General features: G+C 40.9%; 1 protein-coding gene across 2 annotated transcripts; it reads left to right on the top strand.

The window, feature by feature from the left end:
• Positions 1-2,926: 2,926 nt before the first annotated feature.
• On the top strand, positions 2,927-18,887 carry LOC117527022 (aspartate aminotransferase, cytoplasmic-like). 2 transcript variants are annotated; one of them, XM_034189160.1, is made up of 10 exons: positions 2,927-3,127; positions 8,023-8,204; positions 9,019-9,142; positions 14,036-14,148; positions 15,249-15,353; positions 15,852-16,002; positions 16,720-16,885; positions 17,205-17,347; positions 17,977-18,149; positions 18,195-18,887. In XM_034189160.1, the coding sequence occupies exons 1-9, from the start codon at positions 3,019-3,021 to the stop codon at positions 18,114-18,116; spliced, it is 1,233 nt and encodes a 410-aa protein (XP_034045051.1). In that variant the 5' UTR covers positions 2,927-3,018; the 3' UTR covers positions 18,117-18,149; positions 18,195-18,887. The 2 variants fall into 2 exon arrangements, with proteins under 2 accessions (XP_034045051.1, XP_034045050.1); XM_034189159.1 differs by having other exon boundaries at positions 17,977-18,887.
• The last annotated feature ends 893 nt before the right edge of the window (positions 18,888-19,780 follow it).

The following is a 19,780-nucleotide window of genomic DNA, read 5'->3' as shown; positions in this document are numbered from 1 at the left end:
GAAAAAGTAACTTTGTCACTCCTAATCAATCTACTTGAAAGGTATTTGGTGAAAATTTCATCAAAATCATACAGTAACTAGAGAATTTGACATTCCCTCAGAAAAAAGGTCACTTTGCTAATTTACACTGCAATATGCCAAACTACAGACACTAAAAACATTTAGAACAATAAATTTCCTAAATTCTGGTACACAGGGAACAGAAATACAGGCGTCGAGAATTGAGAACATTCACTTCAATTCAAAATCACCTTTTTTACTACATATTTCAATGTAGAGACGGCAATATGGTCAGAAGTGGATCATTTTAAAAATTAAGTTGTTCAGAACGTTTTATGGAGTGAAAAAATGTTATGGGTCCAAGTTTTTATGGTTGTTCTTCACTTTTGGAAAGTTTCATGAAATCCAGCCAACTTCTCTTTTTTTGCATGATTTTCTCTGAGACAGATCATTAAATGTTTGAATAATTTACCTGTTGTGTTGTGAAGCGACGATCAGGCAGCTGATTAACTCAAAATCCACGAAAAATCCTCAAACCTCAACCTCGTCTTACTTTAAGAACCAAATTCTCACTGCACCAGTCAAATAATTGATCAGTTAATATGAATAAAACGGTCAGACTGAGAGATAAAACACAGACTGCTGCAGGTTTAAACACACACACACTGTCACACAAACTATAGACTGACTCAGACTAAAGTGAAACTGCACAAAGAACAAAAGCATAAAGCATAAAGTAATTCACACGTCACAAAGAGAGGCACTTCCGGTCAAACTTTATGAACTGTCAGATATGACCGGAAGTAGAATTGTGGACATAAATGGACATTTACATATACAGCGCTATGTTTATAACCCCCCCCCGCAATCATCATCACTTTTTCTAATAGAGTTCAATTGTGATGGAAATCACTGAAATATATTGAAATAATACTGGACAAAGAACTACAGAAAAATGCATAATTATTCAAATTAAAGGACTCTGAATGTGTTGAGCTTTACTCACGAGGAAGACTGATTTGACCTTATTTATCCTTTAATGTAAATCTTTATTTTGTGTCTTGTAGAGGTTATTTTTATATTTTAAAGTCTGTGCTTTGTATAAATGGTGGTTCTGTTTTGAGTTTGTTTATTTCCGTTTTTTCTTCACTGTGTCACTATTTCAGTGGGTCAATAGTTGACATATGTTCTGAACAGCGTGTGAACTTTTTATGCATTTCAGAAAAATGAAACCCTCACCTTTAACCCACTCCTAATCCATGTAAATTAATCTGCATGGTTGCTTGGCAACTGAGACAATATCAGATTTTGTGTCCAAATGTTTCAACACTGGAAGCGCGCAGCGCACTTCCAGAAATTGGCATCTAATTTGCATAATTAGGAGTTAATTCTAGTAATTTTGGCAGTATTTAAGTGCCTACTTGAAGAGTCAATGATTTATTGTTTTCAAGAAGGAAACAATTATAAAGAATGAAACCAAGATTTCTGGAGCACAATTCTGGATCTCTACAAGTCAGGTTCCTCTTTAGGAACCATCTCAGATAGATTCATGGTACCACAAACAACTGTGCAAACTGTGACACAAAACTACCACAAACGCTTTGGGCTGTGCAGATTTTATATCATGGAGGAAGGAGGTCCGCATAAATGAACACGTTCTAGTTCTAAAGGTTCACCAGAACCTCAGAATCACAACTCGGGAACTGATGAAGTGTGACATTGTCCTCCTTTGCTTGACAGCACTCCATCACCATTTTCCTTGTCTATTTTTTTAAGTACGTTTCCTGTGAAACATACTTTTGATCCGAAACTCTTCAGTCTCATCACTAACCGTATGAACAACATGATGGTCTTCTTTTAGTCAGCACGTTGTGCAGTTTGACGTCAACGCAACATTTAATTCAGCTGCAGTTGCGACCTGCTTACACACGATGGCGCCATTTAGTCGAGGACGTTCAACCGTCACGTTGAGGATTTTTACAGTTAATCAGAGAATCAGAAATAGAATCAGAATAAGAAAGATTTTATTCATCCCAAAGAGAAATGAGTTTTTCATTGCAGTAAAGCTCACTAAGAATAGAACTAGAAATAAAAATAGAAAAATATTCACAGACTGAAATCATTATAATAAATAGAAAAATAAGAGAAAATTACATAAATTGAAATAAAAGCATATATCTAAAAAATATAACTAAATCAGCTTCTTTGGGCTTTGGGACACTTTCGTGACATATGGACAGTCGTTATTGTTGTGACACTGATTACAGATCTTGGAAAATAGAATCAAATTTCTATGATTATATATAGAAATAGTATGAACTGTTATTAATTTGTTGCTTATTCATATTGGCAGGTACTATAATGAACATTTTACATTTAGAAATACTGTGAACTGTTACTAATTTGTTCCTTATTTATAATTAGAGGTCCTGTAATGAATATTTCTACATTGTACATAGCATAAGTATCTAGTTTCACTGAATTAAAATGTTGTTTTATGATATTTTCATTAAATATGTCAGTATATTTATAATTGCAATTTAATCCATGTTACACATGTTATCAGTGCCACATAAGCAGGAGAATAAATATCTTTTGTTGTGTAAACATCACTTTTTTTAATGAAATCATCAACTCCTGAATGAAATTATTAAAATAATATTGACCAATTGAAACTTTCATTTTTACAGTATTTCAATCAAACAGCTTCAATATTTTTCGATAAAGAAAAACGCTGCTCGGTCAAAGGCTTTGCCTTCATTATTATTATTATTATTATTATTATTATTATTATTATTATTATTATTAAAGTGCCAACGACGACATACTTGCGTCAAAAAACGGAAACGCGGTAGTTCGCGTCCTCTGCTGTGATTGGCTGTCTCACTGTGATTCGTCTCCTCATTGGCTGAGGAAAGTCCGCCCTCAAGTAGCAGTCCTACGTGAAGGTGAACCCGGGCCGCTTGTCTCTCTCTGGCCGTAGCTGGTCGCTCCTTCCATCCGTGTCCTCCTGCTGACATGTCCGTATTCAGCGATGTCCCGCAAGCCGCTCCGGTGGCGGTGTTCAAACTGACGGCTGATTTCAAGGAGGACACTCACCCTCAGAAGGTGAATCTGGGAGTTGGAGGTAAGAAATGTTTGCTGTTTCCAAACTGGCGCTAAGGCTAAGCTAGCTGTGCTATCATGCTAGCAGCTCTTTGACCTTCGCTGCGCTACTGTCACTGTCTGCCTTTTAATTATGACATTTACTCCATCATGATGGCATTTCTTCTTTTAAAGAGTGATAAAGATCCTACTTCCTGCAGTTCTTATAGACATCTGTCTTTATTGAATGCTGATGTCAAAGTACAGGACAAAACTCTTTCTTTGGTTAGAGAGAGTTCTGTCCAGTAGAACTACTGAAGAACAAAATGCCTTTATAATAAAGGGTATATAGTCATTTATTTTTTAATACTCTCACTCTACTAAATGTAATTTATTCAACTCCTTCAAATTTGCTCCAAATTGTAAGTCTGTATTTGAGAAAGCTTTTGATAGGGCTGAGTGGGAGTATTTGTTTTTAGTTTTTTAAAAAGTGGTTTTGGTGATAACTTTATTAGGGTTAAATTATTATTCCCATTTCCACAGGCTTCTGTTTGCACAAATAATATTTATATTATTTCATATTAGAAAGTGGGACACGCCCTTTATCACCATTTCTTTTTACTTTAAACCACTGTCTATTGCATTAAGTCATCTCCATCCTTTAACGACGTTGTCCGTAATAACATTGATCATAGACTACTATGCAGATGATTTGTTATTATATTGACCCTTCATTTATCCTTCTGGGTATTCTCTCTCTATTTTAGATATTCTCAGTTCCTTCTCAGGATAGTCTTTCGAAAAGTAAATGTTAGGTAGTAGATATTTTTCATATTTGGACTCTGCTTTTTCAGTGTGGCATAAAAAAGGTATAAGATGTCTTCTTGATTTGTATTCAGATGGTACATTTAACAGCTTTGCCAGTTTGTCAGCTTCAGATGGCAACCTTTTCTTTCATATTTTACTGATTTACAGGTCGTACCTGAATGAGGGCTCGGCCATGTAGTTTCAGTTATGTGCGTTCTTACTTTGTATACTCATTAGACCCCGATCGATATGGATTTTTTTGAGGCCAATGCCGATGATGATATTTGGATGAAAAAAAATGCCGATAATCGATAAATCGGCTGATTAGCCGATAAATCAGCCGATGTTGTTATTATTTTTTTTAAATGAATAAAATGTTCTTTTTTGGACCCTTAACAAAAAAAAGGTATGAGCTAAAACCTGAAACTTTGTCCTCATATTGATTAACTTTATAACAGAGAAGAATTTTCAAGTTTCAAAAATGCAATCAATAATTAAACCTTTGTGATATTAGCAAATACATATCCTTAAAAGAGTTGTGAAATACATCTGATCTTGTACCTCTTGTTGCTGCAACTTAGATATAGGTTCAGGATAAGGACATAGATCCTTATAAATTTACTTGTATTCTTTTGTCAGCCGATCAGTGCAGTGTGACAGCGAACTACGGGGGCCGGTGATGAACACATTTGAGCAGGGGTGTAAGCAGCTCTCAGTTGAATGGAGTCAGCGCTCCATCTACTGGAGAAACGGTGCAAGGACATTTTAAATTGCCGACACAAACATTATTCAGTAACTGTTCTGTTTTATGAGAAATTTAATCAGGGGGCGGTCTGTCCGGCTAGATTTCAGCCGCTAGTGAGTACTTTGAAAAGGCTTATATCGGCTGAGTAATTGGCCGGCCGATATATCGGTCGTTCTCTCTCTCTCATCTCTCCGTCTCTCCTCTCCTACCTCTCTCTCTCATCCTCGTCTTCTCTTCTCCCCTCTCTCTCTCTCTCTCTCCATCTCCTCTCTCTCTCTCCTCTCTCCCCCCCTCTCTCCTCGTCTACTCTCTCTCCCTCTCTCTTCTCTCTCGCTCTCTCCTCTCTCCTCTAGATATATAGTATATATATATACAAGGCTCGTTTAGAAAAGTATCATACCTTTTTATTTTTTTCAAAAACTATATGGATTTGATTCATATGTTTTTACGTCAGCCAAGCTTGAACCTTCATGTGCATGTGTGAGTTTTTCCACGCCTATCAATTGCGTCATTCGCCTGTGGGCAGGCTTTGAGTGAGCACTGCTCCACCCCTCTCATCGTTGTTTCATTGCGAGGAAATGGCGGAATGATGTGGGCGTTTTTTCCATCAGAATTTTTTCAGAAACTGTTAGAGACAGGCAGCTGGAAACCATTCGAAAAATTTATCTGGCTTTCGGTGAAAAATTTATGGGCTTCACAGAGAATAAGGAGTGTTACTACAGCTTTAAGGACGGCCCACAATGGCGCACGGCGTGCCGCGCTCCGAGCCGCCATCGAGAGGCAGAAACCACCACATAATTTCTAAACGGATTGCTGTGTGGAGCTGGGACTGTCGTGTGCAATTTCTCTGGTTATCACAAGAGCTGGACATCAGCCATTTTCCGGCAGATTTCACTTTTAACAAGAGATTTTGTCATGGAAAGCCTCGCGGAGGCTTCGCGCGTCACGACCGATTCGCTGATGAAGCGAGACAAAGGAACACCTCCGTTTCGGAGTGTTAGAGGACAAGTTGGGACATGCCTATCTCGGCTTTCAGTGCTTACCAGTTGAGTGAGTATAAGAGAAATTGTGGAGAGCTGGGCCTGTCCCAGCTTGTCCTCTAACACTCCGAAACGGAGGTGTTCCTTTGTCTCGCTTCATCAGCGAATCGGTCGTGACGCGCGAAGCCTCCGCGAGGCTTTCCATGACAAAATCTCTTGTTAAAAGTGAAATCTGCCAGAAAATGGCTGATGTCCTGCTCTTGTGATAACCAGAGAAATTGCACACGACGGTCCCGGCTCCACACAGCGATCCGTTTAGAAATGATGTGGTGGTTTCTGCCTCTCGATGGTGGCGCGGTGCGCCGTGCGCCATTGTGGGCCGTCCTTAAAGCTGTAGTAACACTCCTTATTCTCTGTGAAGCCTGTAAAATTTTCACCGAAAGCCAGATAAATTTTTCGAATGGTTTCCAGCTGCCTGTCTCTAACAGTTTCTGAAAAAATTCTGATGGGGAAAAAAAAGCCCAAATCATTCCGCCATTTCCTCGCAATGAAACAACGACGAGAGGGGTGAAGCAGTGCTCACTCAAAGCCTGCTCACAGGTGAATGACGCAACCGACAGCCGTGGAAAAACTCACGCATGCGCACTAAGGTTCAAGCTTGGCTGACAAAAACATATGAATCAAATCCATATAGTTTTTGAAAAAAATAAAAAGGTAGGATACTTTTCTAACAGACCTCGTGTGTATGTATGTATGTGTATATATATGTATATGTGTGTGTGTGTGTATATAAATAAATCTGGTCATTGATTGACTATTTAAGAGCATTTAATCTATAGATGCTTTATTTTAGCTCCATAACTGTCGTCCTGTAGGTGCAGCCTCTTATTTCGGACTGTGCGCACTTCCCATTTCTCTGCTCTTTGGCCCGGGGCACTGTGTTCAGCTTCAGTGATATCTGATCTACGTCTGGACTCCCTCTCATATACTATGAAAGATCTTTAGGACTAAATCATGTGAACCCACACTCCTGCTTTGGTTGTGATATTCAGGATGACCTTCAGGCAGCGTGTGACGGGACATGAAATGGAAAATAGATTCCACACTGACATGCTTTTACTCTTTTAGACTTGAAGGCTTTTAATTTATATACATAGGTAGAACTTTTTTAAATATGCATCGTAATCACAAATTTGTTATCCAGAGAATAAATAAAACCAGAACATTAAAGTTCTGAAGTTTCCTTGTGGAGTTTTGTCCTCTTACTTTCACTGAAGTTATGCATTAGATGGTTCCCAGACTGCTGAGATTGCATTTCTGAGAGTTGGTGGTATATACCAGTTTGTGGTATGGTCAAAACACCGGTATAAGGCGTCCAGTATGTTTACCGGTATTCCCATTCATCCACATGTTTTCAACATATCTGCTTTGGTTGTGGTGAGCAGTTAGTCTGCTTTTTTTTATGTGGCAGGTTCGAGTACTTTAAGTTGCTGTTTCCTTTTTGCACATACTACTACTACTAATCTATCTATTTACTATACTTGCTTACTCCAATTAAGGGTCACGGGGGTCTGGAGCCTATCCCAGCAGTCATAGGACGTGAGTGCGCCCTGGACAGACGCCAGTCTGTAGCAGGGCCACGTATAGACAAACACTCCTCACACTCGCACTAATAATAATAATAATGAATATATTTTTAACTATTAAAATGCTTAATCAATATTGCTCTGTGCCTTTTGCCTTGGTAAGGGCATCTGGTGTAAACTTGTGCCAGTACCCAGTGTAGATCTGTGCTGTACCCACTGTGGCAACCTGACTTGAACCAGAGCAGCCTTACGAACCACGACAACTCTGTGCCTTAGTTTCACTATAATTCTGCTCAAAGTGGAATTGATGAGCTGTGTTTAAAAAAAAAAAAAAAAAAAAAAAAAAAAAAAATGCTTGCTTTTCCATTTCTGCATTGGCTAAAGTGGGATTCAAGCTTTTTTTTTTTTTTTCTTTCTCTCTCAATATGTCTGTCTGGGGCTCTCGATTTACAATTAAGTCAGTTCGGGTTAGAGAAGCCATAAACATGAAAATGATTAAGGTTATCCAAAAAATAAATGACTAACCCCCCCCCCCCCCCCCCCCCCCCCCCCCAAATTTTTATAAATTATTGGTTGTTATAAGTGGATGGCGGGTTGTGTAGCCAGTCTGCTCCGTGTGTGCCTGATGCTGTCAGATCTCGGAAGCTAAGCAGAGCGAGTCCTGGTTGGTGCTCGGATGGGCTTTTTGTGTTTTCCCCAGTAAAACATCTGCCAAATTCCACTGTGGCTCTGTGCTGATCTGGATAGTGAACGTGTTTATATTTCAAAGAGGCCGTGTGGTGCATAAATAAGGTGTTGTGCTGCTTTGTGTCCCCTGCAGCGTACCGTACAAATGAGGGCCAGCCCTGGGTGCTGCCCGTGGTGAAGAAAGTGGAGCGGTTGATTGTGGAGGACAATAGTCTGAACCATGAGTACCTGCCCATCCTGGGCCTGCCCGAGTTTCGCTCCGCTGCCTCCAAAGTCGCCCTGGGAGACGACAGCGCTGCCATTAAGGAGAACAGGGTGAGGCAGATGTGCACGTTGTGTACATTACCTTTAGGTATGGCAGTGGGACAGTGTGTGTTCTGAAGATCACCGTCAGGTTCAGAGTTTTATGTATAAACAGTACAAAAAAAAATTTCTTTGTCCAAAAAAAACTACAAATTTGAAAATAGTCTTATTGGCTATAAAATGTGTTTTATTACTTTGTGTCACTCATCAAAAACTGAACAATTTTTGAAAATGACAATTCTTCACCACCTGGAAATGATTGAAGAGGTGGAGCTACAGCATTAATCTGTTGGGTTACATTTCAAGAATGATCTGTTTATGCAATAAATCAATAATAGAATAGAATGCCTTTTGTCATTATACGATGTACAACAAGATTAATAGCCAACTCCAAAATCAGTGCAGGCAAGTAAGAAGAAAAGCAGCAATATCAAGTAATAAGTATAAGAAAAATATATATACGATGTAAACATTAGAAGGTAAGGTGCACGGTCCTGGATGGTATGTACATTACAGAATAAGTATGTTATTGTATACATTGTTAAAAATGATAAATATTGCACATTATTGGATGGAATGTTGCACATTATCGTCGGTGCATGCGGGAATTCAGGATGGTTACAGCTTTGGGAAAGAAACTGTTTTTGAGTCTGTTGGTTCTGGTCTTAATACACCTGTAGCACTTACCTGAGGGCATCAGGTCAAACGTGCTGATGTAAATGTGTAATGCGTAAATGTGCTGTTATTAGCTGTTTTACTTTTCCTTTAATCTGGTTCTTGTTCCCTTGAAATTTCCTGCTGATTTTTTTATTTTGTTTTTCCCCAGGTGGGAGGAGTCCAGTCTCTGGGCGGGACAGGTGCGCTGAAAATCGGTGCAGAGTACCTGCGGAAGTGGTACAAAGGTGACAACGACATGGACCCGCCTGTCTACATCTCAGAACCCACATGGGGTCAGTTTATAACCTCTAACCTCTGTTACCCCAAAGACACATTTTGTCACACTCTCAAAGACTAACTTTGTTCATTTGTCACTTTCCAACTGAATAATTTTGTTTGTCAGAAGAGATCAAATTGTCCAGTATTTTGAGAACAACTTCCTGAAAATAAACAATTTTTATTATTTGCCATTATAATAATTTTTTTTAACTCCACCTGATTTTCAGCCATATTAAATTCATCAGTTTTTACCCCCCCCCCCCCCAAAAAAAAAAAAAATTCCAGCTGTTCTTGTTTAAAAATTTTTGTCTGTTGCCAGGTGTGACTTTAACATTCAGCCCCATGCAGGGCTGTGCAATTTGAAGAAAAAGTTATATTGTGATTATTATGGAAAATACTGCAAATTGCTTTTACATCTAAATGCATGTTGTTTGTAATTCAAGTCAATTACAAAAGTATTTAGACTGTTGTGATTTTGTTCTGACACAAATTTTAGAAACCTGGTGTCTAACCAGATCCTTACTCTGGATGGCATTACCCTGACCTCTAGTAATACTGTGAGAAATCTTAGTCATTTTTGATCAGGATATGTCATTCAATGCGCATATTAAACAAATATGTAGGACTGCTTTTTTGCATTTGCGCAATATCTCTAAAATTAGAAAGGTCTTGTCTCAGAGTGATGCTGAAAAACTAATTCATGCATTTATTTCCTCTAGGCTGGACTATTGTAATTCATTATTATCAGGTTGTCCTAAAAGTTCCCTGAAAAGCCTTCATTTAATTCAAAATGCTGCAGTTAGAGTACTGACGGGGACTAGAAGGAGAGAGCATATCTCACCCATATTGGCCTCTCTTCATTGGATTCCTGTTAATTCTAGAATAGAATTTAAAATTCTTCTTCTTACTTATAAGGTTTTGAATAATCAGGTCCCATCTTATCTTAGGGACCTCATAGTACCATATCACCCCAATAGAGCGCTTCGCTCTCAGACTGCAGCCTTACTTGTAGTTCCTAGGGTTTGTAAGAGTAGAATGGGAGGCAGAGCCTTCAGCTTTCAGGCTCCTCTCCTCTGGAACCAGCTCCCAATTCGGATCAGGGAGACAGACACCCTCTCTACTTTTAAGATTAGGCTTAAAATTTTCCTTTTTGCTAAAGCTTATAGTTAGGGCTGGATCAGGTGACCCTGAACCATCCCTTAGTTATGCTGCTATAGACTTAGACTGCTGGGGGGTTCCCATGATGCACTGAGTGTTTCTTTCTCTTTTTGCTCTGTATGCACCACTCTGCATTTAATCATTAGTGATTGATCTCTGCTCCCCTCCACAGCATGTCTTGGTTCTCTCCCTCAGTCCCAGCAGAAGACTGCCCCTCCCTGAGCCTGGCTCTGCTGGAGGTTTCTTCCTATTAAAAGGGAGTTTTTCCTTCCCACTGTCACCAAGTGCTTGCTCACAGGGGGTCGTTTTGACCGTTGGGGTTTTTCCGTAATTATTGTATGGCCTTGCCTTACAATATAAAGGGCCTTGGGGCAACTGTTTGTTGTGATTTGGCGCTATATAAATAAAATTGATTTGATTTTTGTAATGTTGCCTCTGTAAACCCCAACAATGCACTTTGAGGGGTATTTCTGTTACATATGTCACAGAGGTCTAAAACGAGCCCTGTGTGTCCTCAGTGACAATTAACAGTGGGAGAATGTCTGAAAACACACACAGAATTGTGGGAAATTTGAGATATTTAACGTCAAACCTCTAACGCGTGAAAACGTAGTTAAACCTGACTTCAATAAAACAATGACCCCTTTTAATAATCACCTTATTTGAACAAGAGTTTAACTTGGACTGATTTTATTTTTAGAGCTACTCCCGAAAGGATAAAACTTGGATTAAAAACTTCTAGAATCATCATTTTTCACACACTTTTCTGTAGTTAACAATCAGCTGTGCGCTGAAGCTCAAGGAGGAGCTTCAGCAAGTGTTTGTTTAGTGCAGACGTCCGCTGTTCAGTCAGATTTTCAGGTTGTTTTGCTCATGTGAAAATGAGTTTATAGGTAGTAGAGAAGTTTGAATCTTTGACTGGACTGGGTTGCTTGAAGCGAGGACGTTTCGCTTCAAATCACAGAAGCTTCCTCAGCTAAAATTCTTGCTCTGGAAGTCTGACTTCTGTCTGACTCTTGTAGAGAAGAATAAAACAGAAGCCAACAAAAGCTGGAGTTTTAAACCTAACCAGACCCCTCCTACTGAGAGGCAGACTGCTATAGGCTAGTGACTAAACAATAGCTCTAATTAGCAACTATTGTGCTGTAGTTAGCACACCTAATGGCAGGACAGCTGTCCCTCTAATGATGGGATGGATGCCTTTCTTATGGCTCCCTTGATGACGTGAATGACTCATTACCATGAACAAAAGACTGAAACTCCTTTGACCTGAATATCCCATTGTAAACAGGGGATAAAGTGTGTCTCAGACCCCCTCCCCGGTTAAGGCTGGGTTTCAAACGTTTCACAAAGAATGCCTCCTTGACCCCTCTCTCAAACCATTTCTTCTCTCTGGCTAATATTTTAACTTCCTTGTCCTCAAAGGTGTGGTTAGGGTCTTTGAGGTGGAGATGAACTGCAGACTGAGGTTCACTGGCGCCCTCTCTGCGGTGCTGGTATAGCCTTTTGTGTAAAGGTTGCTTCGTTTTACCTATGTAGTGTTCGTTACAGTTTTCCTGACATCTGATAGAATACACTACATTGCTCTGTTTGTAACTAGGGATCGTGTCCTTAGGGTGAACTAATTTCTGTCTCACGGTGTTAACCGGTTTAAAGTAAACTGGGATTTTGTGCTGTCTGAAGATCCTCTGTAGTTTTTCCCCTACTCCTGCTAAATAAGGGAGAGACACTCCTCTTCTTCTTGTCTCCATCTCCTGTCTATCTGGTCTCTAAACCCCTGTCTGGAGCTGCCTGTTCTCTCCAATTGTAACATCACAGTCCAGGAAGGCTAAATTGTTGTTTCTGGCATCCTCACGTGTCTCCACTCGCTCCATGTACAGATTGGCCACAATGGGGGATACCGGAGATACCATTGTGGCCAATCTGTACATGGAGCGAGTAGAGAAGACAGCCTTGACGTCTTTCACAGGCATCTCTCCCAGTCACTGGTTCAGATATGTTGATGACAAATGGGTCAAAATCAAGCAACAGCAAGTTGAGGACTTTACAGAACACATCAACTCGGTGGACGCCAATATCAAGTTCACACGTGAGGATGCCAGAAACAACCATTTAGCCTTCCTGGACTGTGATGTTACGATTGGAGAGAACAGGCAGCTCCAGACAGGGGTTTACAGAAAACCAACTCACACTGACCAATATGTGCTCTTCGGCTCAAACCACCCCCTTGAACACAAGCTCGGGGTGATCAGGACGCTTCAACACAGAGCTCTACTGGTGCCCACAACTGCAGAGGGAAGGGCTAAAGAACAACAACGTGTCCGGAAAGTCCTCACAGTATGTGGGTACCCACGATGGTCCCTGGACAAAGTGCATAAGTCCCAGAGAACAAAGACCAGATAGACAGGAGATGAAGACAAGAAGAGTGTCTCTCCCTTATTTAGCAGGAGTAGGGGAAAAACTACAGAGGATCTTCAGACAGCACAAAATCCCAGTTTACTTTAAATCGGTTAACACCTTGAGACAGAAATTAGTTCCCCCTAAGGACATGATCCCTAGTTACAAACAGAGCAATGTAGTGTATTCTATCAGATGTCAGGAAAACTGTAACAAACACTACATAGGTGAAACGAAGCAACCTTTACACAAAAGGCTATATCAGCACCGCAGAGAGGGTGCCAGTGGACCTCAGTCTGCAGTTCACCTCCACCTTAAAGACACTAACCACACGTTTGAGGACAAGGAAGTTAAAATATTATCCAGAGAGAAGAAATGGTTTGAGAGAGGGGTCAAGGAGGCATTCTTTGTGAAACGTTTGAAACCCAGCCTTAACCGGGGAGGGGTCTGAGACACGCTTTGTCCCCTGTTTACAATGGGGTACTCAGGTCAAAGGAGTTTGTCTTTTGTTCATGATAATGAGTCATTCACATCATCAAGGGAGCCATCAGAAAGGCATCCATCCCATCATTAGCGGGACAGCTGTCCTGTCATTAGGTGTGCTAACTAGAGCACAATAGTTGCTAATTAGAGCTATTGTTTAGTCACTAGCCTATAGCAGTCTGCCTCTCAGTAGGAGGGGTCTGGTTAGGTTTAAAACTCCAGCTTTTGTTGGCTTCTGTTTTATTCTTTTCTACAAGAGTCAGTCAGACTTCCAGAGCAAGAATTTTAGCTGAGGAAGCTTCTGCGATTTGAAGCGAACCGTCCTCGCGTCAAGCAACCCAGTCCAGTCAAAGATTCAAGCTTCTCTACTATGGAAACTACCTGGACAACTGAGAGCCTACACAGAAACATTGCGAGTTTATAGGTAGTTGTATCAAAGAGAAAAGGAAACTACAGGTGCTGAACTGCAGAGAGAAACACATGTGAACACTAATCCCGCCGCCATTTAAATAAAAAAAAAAAAAAAAAGGGGTGGTGTTGTTGTCAGACAAGTGGCTAAACTCAGCACTGGCATGGTTGATATTCTTGTCCAAACATGTATAAAGTCCACAGTGTCTCCTGGACGGGGAAAGCCTGCATTTAAAGGTGCTGTGCACTCAGTGGCGCAGTGCAAAGGTGACTGTTATTTATTGCCGCCACACCTTTCAATGGTTAAATAATTGGACAGGCCAGTGTCACGATTGTGACATGATTTGTGCAGCCTTGTCCCCAAACAGCAGTGGAAACGAGTCTTACTGCTTTTAGGATACAACAAATTTTCAGCAACTCAGAATGTTTCTGAGGTTTATTTTGTGCACATTTCTTGACAGAGAATCATAACGGTGTTTTTACTGATGCTGGCTTCAAAGACATCCGTCCCTACTGTTACTGGGACGCCGCTAAGAGGGGCCTGGACTTCAGCGGGCTCACCGACGACCTGGAGGTGAGGAACAGCACGGCTGCTTGACATCGTGATGAGAACTTCTGTTTTATGTGCACTTTTTGGTTGTCACAGTTGCTTTTGCAGCATTTATTACGGAGGTGTTCTTATGGGTGTTAGCGGTAAGTTATGGAGTGTATCATGTTAGATGGAGAACAGTAGTCACAGTTTTTGAGTTGTAAATAGATGGGAGGATCTCTGAGAACATTTCTGTGTGGTTTTCTTGTAACGTGAGATGATGTCATTGCTGGAGATTAAAAATTTCTGCTTCAGTGGAAAAAAGTAATGGAGTGAAGAGTTATTCCATAACATACAGTATATGAACCATCTGGTTCCTGTTTCTGGGTTGTGTGGGTTTCCTCCTACATCCAAAGACATGCAGGTTAGATGGATTGGAAACTTTTAAATTGTCCATAGGTTGTGTGTGTGTGTGTGTGTGTGTGTGTGTGTTTGTTTGTCTATATGTGGCTCTGTGACAGACTGGCTTCCTGTCCATATTGTACCCACTTCTCGCCCTGTGACTGCTGGGATTAGCTCCAGCTCCCCCATGACCCTTAATTGCGTAAGCAGTTGATGAGTGAGTGGGTGGGTTCACCCACATAAGTCTGCTCGGAAGTACAGCAAACATGAGGTGGTACGAGTGTTCAGAGCGTCTCTCCTGTTGCAGTTTGAGCAGCAAAAATGGAACAATTCCAATAACTTCAAATTTGATAAAATGCTTCTAAACGCAGGTATCAGTCTGACAAAGGAAGTTTACGTGTGACTGCACCCTCGAGGATAGACATTCTGACTTCTGACCAAGTTTCTCTTCTCGGTTGGTGCAGGAACATTTGGACGAATCATATTTGTTGGATATTATAGATTAAATATGACCAGCATAGAGATTATGAAGGTATATATGACCTGTGACTGTAGATCTAGTGAGTTTTTGACTTTATCACTACTATTTACTTAATTGTTCCTAGAAGTTGTTCCATGTAATTTCAGAGTAGTTCTTCAAAGTCTGGTTTATGCTGATGGAAAAATAATGTTGAGAAAATCAGATGCAGGAATATTTTGAAATAGTTTCCACATAAATCTTAATCTCTTCTTCCCCTCAACAGAAAGCTCCAGAATACTCCATCTTTGTTCTCCATGCCTGTGCCCACAACCCGACCGGTACCGACCCGACCCAGGAGGAGTGGAAGAAGATCGCAGAAATCATGAAGGTGTAAAGATTTTGATGCTCCCAGTGGATCTTGATCTGTCTGTTCTAAATCCTTGTGATCCTTCATCCCTGTGTGTAGTTAAATAGAAACGCCGCGTTTTCATCCATCTAAAGACTTTCTGTCATTCTGTTATTAAAATACAGTCGTGTCTCTCTGTGTGTGCAGCAAATTCTGCTGAGATTAAACAGTTAAATGAATTTGTCAGGATTCATCTCAGATGAAACATGTTTCTGCAGAAATTTCTGAAAAAACTGAAATTGTTCTGATGTAGGGAACATTAGCAATATTAGATGTGTGTTTTGGTCCTTTTTGAGGAATTTGTGTGAATAAGTGCTTTTTCTTTCTTTTTTTTAATATCTCTAATTTGCAGTAACACTAATGTTTACCTTTTTAAAATGGAGCACTATTTGTATTTGGAGTTTTTTGTTTGTTGTTTTTTTTTTTGTTGTTTTAGTTCTGTTTTTACGTTGTATTTCTTCTTTCTACTTCTTGCTTTAGAGAAGGAAGTTGTTTGCGTTCTTTGACTCGGCCTACCAGGGCTTTGCCTCGGGCAGCTTGGAGAAGGACGCCTGGGCCATCCGCTACTTTGTGTCCCAGGGCTTCGAGATGTTTGTGGCTCAGTCCTTCTCCAAAAACTTTGGACTATACAGTGAGTGAACATCTCAGACACTTTCAATCCTGCATGATCTACAGTGTGTGTGTGTTGTGGGGGTCTTCAACAGGGGCATGACCCTAGATATGGCTGTAGCCTCACCGGAAAGACAATCATTTCCTTTGGGGAAAAAGATCTTGATGCACAAAAGCATCCAGTTTCACCATTTCATTTTTTTAATAGAAGGAGCCACATGCAGAGGTAATGGTTTTCGGTTCTCTGTGAATGTAGATATTTAAAAAACAAAATGTATTTTCCAGACTATAGGTTGTTGTGTGTTGTTGTTGTGTTTTTTTTTCGTGGTCCTCCGACTTGCGTTTTGAAGTTACTTGTATGTGAAAAGATGCTACATTATCTATGGTCACCTCACTGACACGCTGCAGTTTAGTGTTGATTTCTATGTGCTTCCCACAGTAACATTAATTAGCCCGTTAGCTTCTGCTCACTAACACAGTGTTTGTCTAAAAATGACATAATGTGCCCATTAATTTATTCTGCTTCTTGTTACCACATCTCAAAAATAAATTTGATTTATGGACCATTGTGACGTACCTGCATGGTGGAAGGGTTTGTGCGTTCTTCAAAGATAAATTGGATCAGTTTTGGAGAGAATTGATCAAATGTCACTCAGAACCAAACATGGCCTCACTGCAACTTGCTGTTTGATTTTATGTGTTTTTTAATTCATGTAAACCCTCTGTTCACTTCTGCCAGACGAGAGAGTGGGAAACCTCACGATTGTTACCCAGGACAGCGACAGTCTGACCCGTGTCTTGTCTCAGATGGAGAAGATAGTCAGGACAACCTGGTCCAACCCGCCTTCACAAGGAGCGCGCATCGTCAGCAAGACCCTCAACTGCCCTGAGCTCTTCGCTGAATGGTACAAGTGCTAGCAATGTGTTAGCATTAGCTGAGGCTGAGGTACAACTGGTTGGATTAAAAATGTGACACTAAAGAGTCGAGTCCTGAACAACAGCCGCTGTACAGCACAGAGACTGTCTGTTTGTTTCAGGAGCAACATGAGCTTTGTTCTGCTGCCACAGAACCTAAAAAACACTGTTCTTCACTTAAAAACAGTATTTCTCAGGTTCTTCTGTCCGTGTGGACTGGTTCTGTAGCTTCCCACAGCAGACCTTTGGAGACTTGTGAGGCCTGAATCAGTTTGTTTTCTCAGCTGCTTCCCCCTTCTGTCTTTGCAGGAAGGGCAACGTGAAGACGATGGCGGACCGGGTTCTGTCCATGAGGGATCAGCTGAAGGCCAAGCTGCAGGCTCTGGGCACCCCAGGGACGTGGGACCACATCACCCAGCAGATCGGCATGTTCAGCTTCACCGGCCTTAACCGTGAGTGCAAAACACAGCGCACCTGTTTACCTGGAAATACAGCAAACATCGGGGTCCTGAAGTAGACCAGCTTTCCACAAGTGTCCCGTCTTATGAAACAAGAGTTTGTTTTATATGTATATTGTTTTTCTGATGAGCAGCTTAGAAGCTGAAGTGAGTTGGTTTTCAATGTCGACACTTTGGCAGTGCACGACTCCATCAAACACCCGCCCAACCCGTAAGCGGGTAAAGATTTGTACTGCAGGCAGGACGATTGAAGCCCAAACACACACCGCGATCTCAGGGTTACCAAGCTAGCTAATGCAAACACGCTAAATAACATGAGTTTGGGTTTTTAATGAAGCAGATTTTTGTAGACTTGAGTGTTGATGGTAAAAACTATAACCAGCAAACACTCTCAATAACCGCGGTGGTGTCGGTCTAGCTAACCACACCAAGCTTTCTGCTAATTAGTGCTAACATATTTAAAAAACAAAAAAAAGATTCTGGTTTTTGGTGCTGCTGCATTGTTTGGTCTCTCTGGATGTAAACTATAAAAATCAGCAGGGTGAAAATGTGATTCTCTGCTGCTGTTTTGTATTAAAAACATTAATTTCTTCTGTGGTGTGATGTCGTGTTGTGTTTCACAGCCATTCAGGTGGAGTATATGATCAAAGAGAGGCATGTGTACCTGATGCGCAGCGGTCGCATCAATATGTGCGGCTTGACCACCAATAACATCGACTACGTGGCAGAGTCCATGCACGAGGCCGTCACCAAGGTCCAGTGAAGACTGCTTCTGTCTCCGCCCACTTCTGCCCCCTGAATCATAATGGTCATGTAATGTGCCCCGCCTACATCCATGCTGATTGCACCGCGTCCTCTCCTCTGATTGGTTCAGCACCAGGAAGACCGATCTTTCTGTTTTCATATGAAGTTATAAAAAGTGATGTTTAGAGAGACTTTAAAAAAACAAAACAAAAAGCCATCAGTTTGTGGCTCTGCAGGGCTTCGTGACGTCACGTGTTCTTCCTCAGTAATGTGTTGCACTGAATACGTCCGTACAGATAAGTTAATGTAAATAGATTTGATCTCTGTTCCATATAATTTTATTTCCAGTGATTCATAATGAATCCAGTTTTTAGTCTTTAAAATAAACAGTTATCTGTTACAGTGCATCACTCTTAACTCTATTTAGCTGCTTCAGATGGTGAGGAAGCACAAACGGTTTGTGTCTGAAGAGCGGCATTGTGGGAACAGTTATTGGTGACACTTGTCGTGCACGTGCCTGATGTCTCAGGATTCTTTTGTGCGGCACCACGAGAGATTTTCCTATTTTTACCCAATGATCCGACAAAAAAATATATTGTAATTTTATTTTTTCTTGTTTTCTGTGCCAGCCGTGAATTGCTTCATGTCATGTTACAGGAAGCCGGCGTGATGTTGGTCACGCTAATGCTAGCCACTTAGCCGCCCTCACGTGATGTTTTAGTGCTTCTATGGTAAACAACAGTGTACCTGCATACACACTTCAATAAACTAACAGGATCCAAAAGTCTGATTTCTGCCTTTTATTCTCAAACTCCTCTCACCCCGCCGTCGCCCCCTACAGGATCTGTCGCTCCGGCTCAGTGCAGATATTTGACGTCTTTCTTATTGTGACCATTTCTTTGTGTTCTTGCGCCAACAGATGTTACGTTGAACCGGAATCTGGGTGAAGGTAGCCGCACACCTGGCCAATCAAAACATGAGGTGGGTGTGGTTAGTGACTGATCAGAACGCAGAATACAAATTTTGTGTGTGCAGGCGTGTCATGGTACATATGGTGATACCTGTCATCTGTCGGAGCAGCTGTTTGGTTATATGTACCTCTGTTCTGGAGCTGTTAGTCTAAAAAAGAAGAGTGACAATCAGAATGTTGTAAATCTTTATATTTTGATGCAAAAATACTGTCACGCGGCTGCTTTTAAACATGCACGCGGTCTGTCCCGCTCCTTATAAAAATAACACAGTTCAAAGTAATCATAATGACTGATCTCCATTTGGCTCCACCCAGCTCGCAGCAAAAATAATGAAAAATTTAAAACTGAGTTCAGATTTGAGGTCGTGACCCCAAAAAAACCTGATCACCGGGTTTGACGGGATGACCTCAGAGCTGGACAGTGATTGGCTGCAGTCTGCACACCTGATGCAGCAAAGTGACTGTAGAGTCTCACCATCACACTAACCAATCAGCTGACAGAAACAGCCCCGCCCACTTCCTCACCTAAAGAAAGAACACACGCAAAAAGATAAATATCGTGGAGCATAAAAATTTGTTTTCCGCAAAAAAAATTTTTTTTACCCCAAGCCTTCATGTAATTCACTTAGTGACCACCAGAGGACACTGATTTCATGAAGTGAAATTTAAAGTGATTTATGCAGTTTACTAATAAATATTCATATCTTGTATAA

This window comes from Thalassophryne amazonica, chromosome 15, assembly GCF_902500255.1.
Source record: "Thalassophryne amazonica chromosome 15, fThaAma1.1, whole genome shotgun sequence".
NCBI classification, from domain to species: Eukaryota; Metazoa; Chordata; class Actinopteri; order Batrachoidiformes; family Batrachoididae; genus Thalassophryne; species Thalassophryne amazonica.
Note: the sequence above shows the minus strand (reverse complement) of the source record. Positions and strands in the feature narration are given on the sequence as shown.

What these genes read in the sequence shown, in the direction of transcription:
- LOC117527022 (XM_034189160.1), top strand. Translation starts at nt 3,019, where the DNA reads ATGTCCGTATTCAGCGATGTCCCGCAAGCCGCTCCGGTGGCGGTGTTC. An exon ending in GGTGAATCTGGGAGTTGGAG is followed by an intron (nt 3,128 to 8,022) that starts GTAAGAAATGTT and finishes TGTCCCCTGCAG; the next exon opens with CGTACCGTACAAATGAGGGC. An exon ending in CAGCTTCACCGGCCTTAACC is followed by an intron (nt 17,348 to 17,976) that starts GTGAGTGCAAAA and finishes TGTGTTTCACAG; the next exon opens with CCATTCAGGTGGAGTATATG.